We start from the raw sequence: 13,662 nt of genomic DNA, 5'->3' as shown, positions 1-13,662 counted from the left end.
AATGCCAGACCAATCTACAATCAAGATGAACACAGAACCCAATTCAATTGATCAACAAGACGGATTTACTTTATTAACAAGAAGTAGAGGAGGTAGTATCATGTCAACTACTCCAGACACTTCAGACTACGAGGAAGCAGACAATTTATCTACCCCAGATATATCAACCGTCGATGAAACAGAGTTTGAAGAAGAAACTTCTGACGAAGAGAACAATGAAACAAACCAATATAACTTATTAGAACTGAATTATAACCTTCAATTCCCAGATATGTCCGGTACCATTTCTAGATTGTCACCTCCACCAGCAGAACCACAACCAGAGAGTTCTTTTGATGATTATTATGAAACTTACTCCTCGGAGTACATCAAATTTATGAATGGCCAACCAACAACTAACCACACAATAACTCATTTCAAGTCTGTCTTATCAAATAACGGCTTTAGTTATTTACCAGATAATAAACCAATCAGAGACTTGGGCCCTGGGCTTTATTTCACTAGCAAAGATGATCAATGTTTGATTGCTTTTGCCATTGGGGGTAACTGGAAACCACAGAATGGGTCATGTTTCATAGGAAGTCACTGTGATGCAATTACCCTTAAACTTAATCCCCGAGGTCTGAACCGTGAAAAGGTCAACGGGTATGAACTTTTGGGCGTTGCTCCATATTCTGGACCGTTCAATAATCAGTGGTTGAATAGAGATTTGGGTATTTCTGGTTCAGTATTAATTCGTGATGAAAAAACTGGAAAAATTTCTAGAAAATTGATAAACTCTACAGACCCAATTGCTTTCATACCACAATTAGCCCCACATTTTGGGTTGGGTGATAAGAAATACAACCCACAGACTCAAATGGTTCCGATTTGTGGATTTTCAACTAGTGAAGAAGAAGAAGAAGAAGAATTATCTGCTACCGAAGAAGAGAAAAACAGTAAATTCTATAAACGTCATTCATTGTCTTTATTAAGATACATTACAAATTTAGCCAAAGTGCCACTTTCTTCAATTTTGGATTTTGACTTAGAGCTTATGGATGTTCAACCAAGTCATCGTGGTGGGTTGAGTAATGAATTCATCTATCTGAGTCGTTTAGATGATAGACTCTGTGCATTTTCTTCAGTATATGGTTTGATTGAGTTTACTCAGAGATTTTATTTGGACAAAGATATTGAATCATATGATGGATTGACTGGGATATATTTGGCAAATAATGAAGAGATTGGAAGTGGAACTAGAACAGGTGCTAAAGGTGGTTTTTTGATTGACGTTTTGAAATCAATAGTTAGTGATAAAGTCAGATACAACACAATGGAGTCTATAGCAAACTTAACAACCAATACCGTGTTTTTATCGACCGATGTTACCCATGCATTGAATCCTAATTTTAAAAATATCTACTTGGATAAGAACTTTCCATTACCAAACACTGGTCCTTCTATCAAGTTTGATTCTAACTGTCATGTTTTAAGCGATTCGTTAGGTAACGAATTTCTTACCCGTATTATTGATAACCTATCGGGGATTAAATTACAACATTTCCATATAAGAAATGATTCACGTTCTGGTGGTACTATTGGCCCTATAATGTCTGACTCACTAAGAGGAATCAACGGGGCTAAATTGATAATTGATGTTGGTTTACCCATTTTAAGTATGCATTCAATTAGAGGAATAGCAGGATATAAAGATCCAGGAATCGGTGTTAGATTCTTTAAGGAGGTTTTTGAAACTTGGCAAAAGACTATTAATGAAATGGAGAATGGTAAGTAGAAGTGTGTGTATGATTTATTTTGCAGCAATATAAGATTGAAGTCGTGTCCTAAGCGCTCTCGCTTATTTATTCTGTTTTATTTTACATGCTTTTTTTTTTGTATTTAGTCATTGGGTCGTGTACAACGCACAACACCCATAGAATGCGATAGAAATTCTACACAATTTTTCATTACATTAAGTAATATATCAGAATTTCTTTTCATCAGTTCCAATTCACTTGAGCTTATCATTACAAGAACATTCCGAACAAACTATTGATATATACATAAGCATATATTATATATTGGGACCACTATTAATTAGGATTTAATTCAACAGAACTGAAAAGTTAGAAACAGATTATTAGAGTGAATAATAGATAAAAGAATTGATCACCCTTTGAGAAGAGATAACAAGAGATAATGAGAATACCTTCAACTGCATTCATTAGAACCAACTTGCATGTATTTAAACCAAGAACATTGGTATCACGTTCTTGCAAATTTCAAAAACCTATCACAAGATCATTTCATTCATCTAGAGTGATAGCAATTGATTTTGATCCTTATAAGACATTAGGGGTTGAAAAATCTGCCGATGATAAGCAAATTAAAAAAGCATATTATGATTTAGTTAAGAAGTATCATCCTGATGTCAACAAAGAGAAAGATGCAGAAAAGAGGTTTCATAAGATTCAAGAGAGTTATGAATTATTAAGAGATAAGGAGAAACGTGCTCAATATGATAGATTTGGTGCAGCAGCATTTGATGCCAATGGTAATGCTAATCCTTATGCTGGACAAGGTGGAAATCCATTTGCTGGACAAGGTGGCAATCCTTTTGGTGGATTTGGAGGCTCTGCACAAGGAAATCCATTTTCAGGTATGGGGTTTGACTTTGAAGATTTATTTAGAGAAGCATTTGCTGGTGGTCGAGGATCATCTGGTGGAAGAGGTGGTGGAAGAACTTATGTAACAGAACATGTTGGTGATAACATTGAAGTTTTGAAGTCTATCCCATTTAAAGATTCTATATTTGGAACCAAATTAACCATTAACTACAAGGCTGTTGATTCATGTACATCATGTTCGGGAAGTGGTTTGAAGAGTGGTGCTAAGAAGAAAACTTGTCCTACATGTCATGGTACTGGTCAAACTACACATATTATGGGTGGTTTCCACATGTCCTCTACTTGTCCTTCTTGTCAAGGAAGTGGTGTCAATATTGCCAAGGAAGATGAATGTGGTACTTGTCATGGTCATGGGGTTCAAGAAATTCCTAAATCTCAAACTGTTGAAATCCCACCGGGAGTTAGCGATGGTAGTAGAATTAGAATCCCAGGAGCCGGTGATTCTCCATTGGTTACCAAGGATGCTTATAATCAATTGGTCAATGGTGATTTGATTATCAGAATCAATGTTCAAAAAGATCCAGTTTTCACCCGTAACAAGAATGATTTAGTTATTACCAAAGAAATTATGATGACTACTGCAGCTTTGGGTGGTGAGATTGTTGTTCCAACATTAGATGGTCAACAAATCAAATTGAAGATTAGACCAGGTGTTCAAAATGGAAGAAAATTAACTATTCCAGAAAAGGGTGTTCCAATAAACAGAAACATGAATAACAGAGGTAATTTGGAAGTTGTGTTGAATGTCAAGACCTTAATTCCTGAAACTCCAACACAAAAGGCTTTATTAGAGGCTTTGGCTGATACTTTTAATGATAAGAATGCAAGAAGAACAGACTCCGATTGGAGCTTAGACATTGAAGATGACAAGGATGGAAAAGTAAATGAAACATTTGATGAGAATGATTTGCATCCTTCTAAATTAAAAAGAATTGGAAAAGTTTTAGGCAAGTTCTTCAACCTTGAGCAAAATGACGATAAAGGCTGCAAGAAGTAGTGCTTGCTACCCACCAAATCTAAACGAAAATGCCAAAGTTGCTGTAAATAGTTTGAGAAAGAAAAAAAAAAGAAACACAATTGCATGAGACGCTTGTAAATACTATTTATTGTGTATATTTTGTGTTTTTATAATATATTTGATGTTTTTGATTAAAATGTACATAATAATTGTTGAGAATTAGAAAAAGGGGATTTATGATATGTGGGGTATTTGATTGCAACCCTGTGGTATCACAATTGATCAATAGTTGTCAAGGAGATAATTAATGTCATTGAACGTGCCAAAAAAAGGAGGAATCATCAGTTTATTTGTCCTGGAATAACTATAAATATCGGAAGATCTCTTCTTATCGAATTGCCCCCTTATTTTCTGGCTCCAAATTACAATTGCACGTTATCTTAGAGCAACATTTTTCTGTTTTTTTTTTTGAGTTTTCCTGTTTCGCTCCGCCATTATCACATAGTCACAAACAATGCTGACTGCTTACTTTCTATTCTTGATATCCTTAGCTACTTGTTTTAAAGTAGACCCATTACCAGCGGTTCAGCATATAACTTGGTATAATGACACGGTCATTGAAATCAACACGAATCTACTAATAACAGATTGCCCTTCGCCTGTTGTTCAACTGGCATTCATTAGAGCAATTTCAACAATTGAGAAATTAATGTGGTCTCCCTATCCACATAGTATTTCCGATTATGCCACAGGCCCAATGATAGAGTCATCAAGAGTAACCATACAAGTAGACGATGCTGACGCAGATTTGCAATTGGGTGTTGATGAATCATACAATTTGACAATAACTCCAAAAAATATTACTATCCACGCAGCTACAACATGGGGAGCATTACACAGCTTAACTACCTTACAACAATTGGTGGTGTATTCTCAAGATGGTCGGTTTCTTATTCTACTGTCGGTTGAAATTGTTGATAAACCTAATTTCCCACATCGAGGAGTTATGATTGATTCTGCCCGGAATTTTCTAACTGTAAAATCAATTCTCGATCAGATAGATATAATGGCCCTTGTAAAGATGAATTCATTACATTGGCATTTAGTTGATACTCAAAGTTGGCCATTGGCACTAGAAAGTTACCCTGAAATGATCCAAGATGCATATAGCCCCGAAGAAGTATATTCCAAATCAGATATCAAATATGTTATAGACTATGCCCGTTCCAGAGGTGTAAGAATAATTCCTGAGATTGATATGCCGGGTCATGCGAGAGCAGGATGGAGGAAAGTAGACCCATCCATAGTTGAATGTGCTGATCCATTTTGGACTGATGCTGCTGTTGAACCGCCTCCTGGCCAACTCAATATTACGTCAAAAAGAACCTATGAAGTAATAACAAATTTATACAATGAGTTATCCGAGTTGTTTATTGACAACTTCTTTCATGTCGGGAATGATGAATTACAAGTGAAATGTTTTCCCCAACTGGAGCTCCAAAACTCAACTGTTGTTCAACTATTGTCACATTATTTGGATGAAGCTTTACCTATATTCTTTAACATCCCTGGGAGAAAACTTATTATGTGGGATGATATCCTTCTATCTACTGTTTCTGTTCCGAAACTTCCTCCCAATATCACACTACAAGTTTGGCACGAACCAACTGGAATTAAGAATTTGACATCAAGAGGATATGATGTGATTGTTTCACTGTATGATTTTTTATATCTTGATTGTGGATATGCTGGGTTTGTGACCAACGACCCTAGGTATGCTGAATCCGACGGTAACATCGAGTTCAACAATGGTCAAGCTGGTAGTTGGTGTGGCCCATACAAGTCATATCAAAGAATATATGTTTTTGATATCTTGGCAAACTTGACGGAATCAGAACAGAAACATGTCTTAGGAGCAGAAGCACCATTGTGGTCAGAACAAGTTGATTCGACTGTTATAACCTCAAAAATTTGGCCAAGAGTTGCTGCACTTGCAGAATCTTTATGGAGTGGCAATAAAGATGCAAAAGGAAACCATAGAACATACGAATTCACTCAAAGAATATTTAATTTCCGAGAATATATAGTCAAAATGGGCTATGATGCTTCGCCCTTAGCTCCCAAATATTGCATCATGAACCCCCATGCATGCGACTTGTTCAAGATCCCACCGGATTTTTAGATGTGTATAGGTTGCATGGATTATATAATCGTTCTTTTGGTTGTTGTTGCAATAAACGATTTTAGACAGTAATAAGTTTTAGTCTCTTACGATAGTACGGGTCGTTGATTGTTCTTATTACTGTTGTAGTGGTATTGTTTTTACGAATTCAGATATTTGGTCAGTATTGATAGTCACACGAGAAATAAACGAAGCTCACGTCAAGTTAGTTACGACAAACTCGACCCCCGAATCTGATGATTCGTTGTGACAGTATTATTATTGATTATTAATCGTCACATTTATTACATAGAACTTGTTAGCTTTTAGTTGCTGTTGACGTGACAACGATTATATATGTGATTACGTAAGCCAGGAACACGTAAGTTCGTGAACTAAAGAATTTTTTTTTTTTCGTTCCTACACCGTATAAGGAGAATGATTTGATTGCCAACTTTATTTTATTCTCTAAGCAAATCCTATTTGGTAGTACTATATTAAAAGACTTGCTGTTATTCATTAATATAGCTCAATATAAATTAAGCGTCATTTTCCATCTACTTCAAGCTGTTTGCTTATAGATCCTTCAAACAAATAAACCTATTATTTGCCACCACCACCACCAAAAAAGTTTTACAATTATTTATTTATTTATTTACATTTAACTAGTCATGCCTTTAGATATTAATAAGTTAATTCAACCTACCGATGCTTATAATCCAGAGCTTACAGATCCTATCTTGCAACCTTATAAATACATATCAGAAGTCCCAAGCAACAACCAGAATGTAAGGACCAGGTTTTTACTTGCATTCAATGAATTGTTCTACCAAGTCGAAGATGAGGAGTTACTTCATAAAATCAGTGATATAATTTCAGTTTTTCATAATTCATCGTTGTTGATTGATGATATAGAGGATGATTCACAGATGAGACGTGGATTACCAGTAGCACATATTGAATATGGTATTCCTTTAACTATCAATTGTGGTAATATGATGTATTTTGTTGCCGTGCAAAAAGCTATTGATCTAAATGGTAATTCAGGTTCTGCTCAACTAAAGTTTGAGACTTCACAAATATTTGATCGATGAAATGTTAAATATCCATCATGGACAAGGTTTGGACATCTACTGGAGAGATTATTTGAAAAAACTTGAAAAATTGCCAGAAATAGAGGATTATTTGGGCATGGTAAAGGACAAGACCGGAAGTTTATTCAGATTGGCAATTAAGTTATTACTGTTACATGCAGGTGTGGGAGATAATGATGAATTGGTTGCAATTGCAAACTTGTTGGGTATAATTTATCAGGTCAGAGACGATTATTTGAATTTGGTTGACATCAAGTACTCCGCCATGAAGGGTGTTACATGTGAAGATTTAATTGAAGGCAAGTTGTCGTTACCTATCTTGCATTGTTTAAGAACTACAAAGAATTCTCCAATTCACGAAATCCTATACAATCATCATACAAGCAGTGAACGCACCAAACAAACAGTCTTGATTGACCAATGTTTGAAATTCATGAAGACCAACTCGAGGTCATTACAGTACACGTTGGACTTGATCAAGAATTTCGAATCCAAGATTAAGACGATGTTGGAGAAGTACCCCAACCTGGAAAACTCAGCGTTGATGAAGATCATCGATCGCTTGTGTGATCTCTAAACTAACGACAAGTCGCTCTTCAATGTTTCAGCAAAGAAAAAGTCAATTTCGTTGGCATCGGAATAATTTGGTAATTCAGCGGTGCTGTTATAAAAATCAGCTGGGATGGAAAATCTCTTCAGTTCGTATTCTAAGTTTTTGGGTGCCAAGTTATGGATCAACGGTATATCAATGGTATTCAGGGACAAGTTTTGGTTTATAATTTTTAATAGTTCAGGGTAAGTATGTTTTAATTGTACTTTGTTTTCAAATGATTTTGTTGTAGTTTCTTGCAAATGTGGCGGGAGGTCTGTCGATGGAGAATACGACTGTTTAGGGGTCTTTTCCGAACTGCCCAAAGAGCTATACTGGGGACGTTTGGGGTGATTCGGAGGAGGCTGGATCTTCTTTACCACACGCCGGCGTGATCTTCTCTTGCATTTCGCTCTCTTGGGAGGTATATCATTTTCAACCCCTTTTGCTAGTATTTCATTGTATCGTTGAAGGTCCCGCTGGTATTCTAGTTCCTTCTTCTTTAGTCTTTCTTTGGTCTGTTGGGTTCTTCGTTGGGTATCATGTTTCGTCTTCATGATGTGGTGTTGCTGATGAGATGAAGTCGAGGGACAAAAAAAAATATCCAGAGCTGAAAAATTTCATCCATCGCTCATTTTCCTTATCATACAACCACCTCCACCGCCACCACTACTACCACCACCACCACCATGTTATATCTTATTGGATTGGGATTGTCGTACGAAAGCGACATCACTGTCAGAGGATTGGAAACCGTGAAGAAATGTAAAAGAGTCTACCTTGAAGCCTACACATCCATTTTGATGGCTGCCAACAAGGAATCCCTTGAGTCATTCTACGGAAGAGAAGTTATTCTTGCCGACAGAGAGTTAGTTGAAACCGGGTCTGATGATATCTTAAAGGATGCCGACACCGAGGACATTGCATTTTTGGTTGTTGGTGATCCGTTCGGTGCCACCACCCATACCGACTTGGTGATCAGAGCCCGTGAGCTTGGCATCCAGGTCGAGACCATCCACAATGCCTCTGTCATGAATGCAGTTGGTGCCTGTGGATTGCAATTGTACAATTTCGGACAAACCGTGTCGTTGGTGTTCTTCACCGACTCCTGGAAGCCAGACTCGTTCTACCCGAAGATCATGGAGAACAGGAAAATCGGATTGCACACATTGTTGTTGTTGGACATCAAGGTCAAGGAGCAGAGTATTGAAAACATGGCTCGTGGAAGATTGATCTACGAACCACCAAGATACATGGACATTGCCACCGCCTGTCAACAATTGTTGGAGATTGAAGAGGCCAGACAAGAACAAGCATACACACCAAACACCCCGTGTGTGGCTATTTCAAGATTGGGATCACCAACACAAACATTCAAGGCGGGTACTTTACAAGAGCTCAGTGAGTATGACTCCGGCGAACCGTTGTATTCATTGGTTATGCTTGGAAGACAAGTTCATGACTTGGAGTTGGAATACTTGTACCAATTTGTTGACGACAAGGAGAAGTTCAAGCAAATGGTGGAGCAAGACCAAGAGTTTTTCAAACCACCGCCATATGTTCCTCCAGAAGAAGACGATAGTGAGTAAGTCATATATATCTAGTGTACGTTAGACGTGGAATTTTTGACAGTAATTGTAGTATTCTTGGCATATTACCCCTGATATTATTTTTCTATGTCAGGAGTGATATAAATAGAAGCGACATGTATTCTCCTCTACTACAAATAAAAGATTACAGGCGTCAGACAAATTTTCACTTTTTAGTAGAACTGCTTGTTTTTTTTTACTTTTATGTTTTCTAGGAGGAAATATCAGATTCAATATGGGTGTTTTTTAGAATGTTACCGGTGTCAGTAATGACAACAATCATATCAGTTCTAGCACTGTCCTACTGAGTATGGGGGTTAGCATTACCAAAACCAGTGTTTGAAAAATTGTATTGTCATTTCAATGAATTTCATCAGGTTATTATTAGTTATTGCCTTGAAGATGACAATAACGATGGTGATGATGATTCTTGCAGTAAAGTTTGATAAGACTATTGTTGATTTCAGTTGTAATACCAAGTTGGTATTAACTTGTATAAAGCTTAACAAGCACTTGAATACTTACATGTTTGGGATGATCAAGGCAAATATTACTATGTATATTTATATTAACAAAATAGATCTACATTTACTATATTCTATTCTTTCTTTTTCTTTTCAGCAGCTTTGATATCTGGCCAGATATTTTCATATACATCCCAAATCCACCAATCATACCATCCCATGTATACCGGGACAATAGTGACCAAATGCCATAAACTATGAGCATCAACAAGATCAAAGAAAATAGGAGCAAAATCAAATATTTCCAATGACATTCCACAAAGTACAATAAAACACAAAAGTAATGGATATAATGAAAATAATTTTGAACTTCTAGCGAAAAATGAAGGTAATATAGTTTTTTTAACATCGATATAATTTAAATGAGCCAATTGAATCTTGTTTTCTGATTGTTCTAAATTATAATATTTGGAATATAATGCAAAACATAATAATCCATAAAAGACATTCTGACTGAGTCCCACGGCAATATTAGCTCTCATGTTGTAAGTATATGACCAATCAGTGTATAATCTATGAACATGATAAACATATGCTGATATACATGTAAGGGTGAAAATCCAACGGGCAATTATTCTTTCATGACGATATAATTTGAAATATCTTGATGCTACCCCATGAAACAGTGATAATACGGTTAATCCAGCAAAATAATAATCCAAATGTTCAGTAACCAAATAATCTCTAGTATGGAAAATTGCTGAAAAAATCCATGCAAGATTGGTTATTACTTGAGTGACAATTAAATTAGTGAATTGATACTTCAAATTAAATGGGGTATCTTTATTCTTGATTATCCACCATACTTGTTTAAGTCCCTTATAGTTGACATATAAATTACCTAATGACATTAAAACACTAAATACCTCTTGGATACCAAATATTCTCCAAAATGGCCATTTACCATGGAATTGATAAATTTCTTCATGATGTTTCTTTCTTTCTTGAGTGATGACTCGTTGACATTGATAATCACAATTCAGTTCACATGTCCATCCCAACAATCTAAGATGCAATGGTAATGGCATTTTATCAAAATGCCAATCTCCATTATAATACTTAAATTCATAAGATGGGTTAGAGCTTAGTTCTTCATAAAATTCATGTTGTATAACATGGTACGGATTATTTCGACAAGTGATTTGTTCACATTGATAAATACAATCCAGGAAAGCATACAAGTCATCACCAGGAGATGCTAATACAATTGGTATCAACCAAATTAGAAAACCAATAAGTATGTTATTCATGGGATTACGTGGGGTAAGGGAGGTAAAAGTTGTTTTAATAATTGAAAATTGGGAGTGGGATGATTGGATAGTTTGGAAAGATCAATTTTTTTTTTCTTTGCCTCGTCTCGTCTCGTCTCGTTCCGTCCGCGTGGAACTGCGCTTGATGCTTTTTCTCTGGGCCAACACTTGGCAGGAGAGATCGTTCGTATGGTACTGGAGGAAAGTCACTATACCAACACTATTCTGTTGATTGAATTGGATATATGCATGTGTTAAATTAATGAAATGACTACTATATATTCATTTTTCAATCCAGTAGGACGGACTTGTCATTATTCTACAATCAATAATCTATCTTGTTCCTCGTGTTGGAACCTTGGGATTTTTCACCGCGGGTACACGCACAGTCTGTTCGGGATCTTTTGGATAAGTTAACACGTCTTTTTTCTTTCTGGTTACTATTTTTCATTTATTTCTATTCGTATATATAAAGTCAACTACAACTACAGCAACTGAGTTACTTGATTGAAAAAATGGATCAAATTTGGAGAAATTTACCACCTATTACCAAATCATGGTGTGTTTCAATAGCAACTACAAGTGCACTTATGTCAACTAACAGGTTTAAACTTATGAATTTGATTTTCCTTCCGGATAAAGCTTTCAGTAATCAAACATGGAGATTAATTACTTCATTTTGTACATTTGATGAATTATCAATGCAATTATTATTTGAATTATTCTTGGTAAGTGATTCTTGTGGTAAAGTAGAAGAATCATTTTCTACAAATCCTGCATTAATACCAGAACGAATAATTGATAATTTCAATGATAATCAACGGGAAGTATTAAATGTATATATTGAACGAAACCGTGCCATTGATTTCTTGTATTATTTTGTTCAATTAGGTGTTTCTATAATAATTGGAGCAAGCTTAATCCATTATAAATTGGGTTTAACAATTGCTTCATTAGGAGCAGTAATGTGTCGTGTTTTAATTTATATTGATGCCCAAAATAGTCCTGATGAATTGATTAATATTATGGGATTTTTCACATTTAAAAAAGCATATTATCCATGGATTGAAGCTATTTTAACCATTTCTTTAAAAGGTGGATTAGATGAAGAATTTTCAAACTTCGTGAATGGGACTTATATCATTCCTCGTAGTCTTATGGTGTGGTTTTATTTATTGATTTTTACAGTGGGGCATTTTTGGTGGAGTACCAGAGATCTTTTATTGCCAGCGGTTCATCATTATGATAATAATGAAAGAAGAAGAAAATTGAAAAGGCAAGCATTGAATAAATCAGGTGTTTACAAAATAGATGTTGTTAAAGAAGTTTTGTCATGGTTGTTATTACCTCCTTGGTATTGGTTTATCCTTCGAGAAATCAAAAACAGAAGAAACTAGATGTTGTTATTTTCTAAATAAATACCTACCGAATCTACTTAAATTTCACACAAGATCTTCGACTTTTTCAGAAGGCAATATTCTGTTTAAAAATGTCACCACTTTGACAATCCCAAAATATTTATGTGGATCAATGGTGCTAATTGAGGTATAAGGATGCTTCTTTACTTTAGAAATGATGTTATTCTCAAAATATAAAACAGAATCATGGACACCATGAGGTTCAACATCGACTTCAATATATGCTGAATTGAATTGATCTTTAATGTATTGATGAACCTTTGGATCCCAAATACCATTTGAATCTTTCTTTTGAGGAGTTAATGGAGATTTAAGTGCATATTTACACCATGTAAGTACATCGTCACGGAAACATTCGTGTTCACCAAGAATAACAAATACTGAATATCCTGAATCATTCAAAGTTGGAATATCTTCCCAATCAGTATGTTTATAATCACAATTTCCTGGAGAAACAGTCAATGAAACATGTTTAGTATCGGCTAATATATGAATTTGTTTATCAACATCTCGAAAATGATCAATTTGTAACATATCACGATGTGAATTATCATAATATGAATGACCAGGTGTATCCTGATGTTCTTCTGGAGCAATTTTAACCCATGGACTAATCAATAAAACACTTTTTGGATATGGTAAATGTTCAACATTATTTAATTTCAAATATTGTAAGAAAATAATAGCTAAATTACCACCTGCTGAATCACCCATAAATATAAAATTATTATTACCTTCTTTAACCAAATTTGAATAAGTGTCAACTAACTCACCTAATTGATAAGGAACGGGGTAACCTCTACTTGCCAATTTATAATCTAAAATCATTATAGATAATTTTTCTCTTTTTGATTTATCTAATAAATGATAAATACTAATTATTGATTCAATTTGAGAAGGCATAGTTTCAAAAAAATATCCACCACCATGTAAAAAAATTAAAATTGGATCATTATTTGATCTTTCAAATGGTTTAACAATCCAATAACTTTGATTATCATATTTTTTACCATAATTAGGTAAATTCGTTAATTTAGGATATAATTTTCTTATCAAATTATTAAGAATAAATCTATTTGACATAATTGATAACACAGCACTTTCTCTAACTGGCATATATAATGCTGTTCTATATATAATAAGTTTAAGTGAATTAATTAAATCATTTTTGAATTTTTCATTTATTCCTCCAAAAAATGGATATTTCAATAATACTAATAATAATTTGATTGGAATACTAAGAAGAATTCTAAACCCTTTAAATGAAAGCATACTGATACGTAATGAATAGTTAATAATATAGTCAATAATATAAGAAAAAGTGGGAGCTTCTAATACTACCACTTGACTAATGGCAGGAGCATCTACAAAGTTTATATACTTTTTGGATTGGCGGGGGTTCCGATACTT

At 34.9% G+C, this 13,662-nt stretch overlaps 10 protein-coding genes across 10 annotated transcripts; 7 read left to right on the top strand and 3 right to left on the bottom strand. All coding sequences in view use genetic code 12, as the record gives it.

Annotated features, from left to right (window-relative positions):
- Position 1: 1 nt before the first annotated feature.
- On the top strand, positions 2–1,777 carry LAP4 (Lap4p; the record flags this gene model as incomplete). Its single annotated transcript, XM_002551189.1, has 1 exon — positions 2–1,777. The coding sequence occupies one exon, from the start codon at positions 2–4 to the stop codon at positions 1,775–1,777; it is 1,776 nt and encodes a 591-aa protein (XP_002551235.1).
- Positions 1,778–2,181: 404 nt separating this feature from the next.
- On the top strand, positions 2,182–3,666 carry MDJ1 (Mdj1p; the record flags this gene model as incomplete). Its single annotated transcript, XM_002551188.1, has 1 exon — positions 2,182–3,666. The coding sequence occupies one exon, from the start codon at positions 2,182–2,184 to the stop codon at positions 3,664–3,666; it is 1,485 nt and encodes a 494-aa protein (XP_002551234.1).
- Positions 3,667–4,141: 475 nt separating this feature from the next.
- Positions 4,142–5,809, top strand: HEX1 (Hex1p; the record flags this gene model as incomplete). Its single annotated transcript, XM_002551187.1, has 1 exon — positions 4,142–5,809. The coding sequence occupies one exon, from the start codon at positions 4,142–4,144 to the stop codon at positions 5,807–5,809; it is 1,668 nt and encodes a 555-aa protein (XP_002551233.1).
- Positions 5,810–6,459: 650 nt separating this feature from the next.
- Positions 6,460–6,882, top strand: CTRG_05530 (uncharacterized protein; the record flags this gene model as incomplete). The annotated part of the gene is made up of 1 exon (XM_002551186.1): positions 6,460–6,882. The coding sequence occupies one exon, from the start codon at positions 6,460–6,462 to the stop codon at positions 6,880–6,882; it is 423 nt and encodes a 140-aa protein (XP_002551232.1).
- Position 6,883: 1 nt separating this feature from the next.
- On the top strand, positions 6,884–7,459 carry CTRG_05529 (uncharacterized protein; the record flags this gene model as incomplete). Its single annotated transcript, XM_002551185.1, has 1 exon — positions 6,884–7,459. One exon carries the CDS (start codon positions 6,884–6,886, stop codon positions 7,457–7,459), a length of 576 nt encoding a protein of 191 aa, XP_002551231.1.
- On the bottom strand, positions 7,456–8,028 carry CTRG_05528 (uncharacterized protein; the record flags this gene model as incomplete). The annotated part of the gene is made up of 1 exon (XM_002551184.1): positions 7,456–8,028. The coding sequence occupies one exon, from the start codon at positions 8,026–8,028 to the stop codon at positions 7,456–7,458; it is 573 nt and encodes a 190-aa protein (XP_002551230.1).
- Positions 8,029–8,160: 132 nt separating this feature from the next.
- CTRG_05527 (diphthine methyl ester synthase) lies at positions 8,161–9,060 on the top strand (the record flags this gene model as incomplete). The annotated part of the gene is made up of 1 exon (XM_002551183.1): positions 8,161–9,060. One exon carries the CDS (start codon positions 8,161–8,163, stop codon positions 9,058–9,060), a length of 900 nt encoding a protein of 299 aa, XP_002551229.1.
- A 598-nt stretch (positions 9,061–9,658) lies between these two features.
- CTRG_05526 (uncharacterized protein) lies at positions 9,659–10,834 on the bottom strand (the record flags this gene model as incomplete). Its single annotated transcript, XM_002551182.1, has 1 exon — positions 9,659–10,834. The coding sequence occupies one exon, from the start codon at positions 10,832–10,834 to the stop codon at positions 9,659–9,661; it is 1,176 nt and encodes a 391-aa protein (XP_002551228.1).
- Positions 10,835–11,349: 515 nt separating this feature from the next.
- On the top strand, positions 11,350–12,231 carry CTRG_05525 (uncharacterized protein; the record flags this gene model as incomplete). Its single annotated transcript, XM_002551181.1, has 1 exon — positions 11,350–12,231. One exon carries the CDS (start codon positions 11,350–11,352, stop codon positions 12,229–12,231), a length of 882 nt encoding a protein of 293 aa, XP_002551227.1.
- Positions 12,232–12,276: 45 nt separating this feature from the next.
- CTRG_05524 (uncharacterized protein) lies at positions 12,277–13,524 on the bottom strand (the record flags this gene model as incomplete). Its single annotated transcript, XM_002551180.1, has 1 exon — positions 12,277–13,524. One exon carries the CDS (start codon positions 13,522–13,524, stop codon positions 12,277–12,279), a length of 1,248 nt encoding a protein of 415 aa, XP_002551226.1.
- Positions 13,525–13,662: the final 138 nt, after the last annotated feature.

Source organism: Candida tropicalis, assembly GCF_000006335.3.
Source record: "Candida tropicalis MYA-3404 genomic scaffold supercont3.8, whole genome shotgun sequence".
NCBI classification, from domain to species: Eukaryota; Fungi; Ascomycota; class Pichiomycetes; order Serinales; family Debaryomycetaceae; genus Candida; species Candida tropicalis.
Note: the sequence above shows the minus strand (reverse complement) of the source record. Positions and strands in the feature narration are given on the sequence as shown.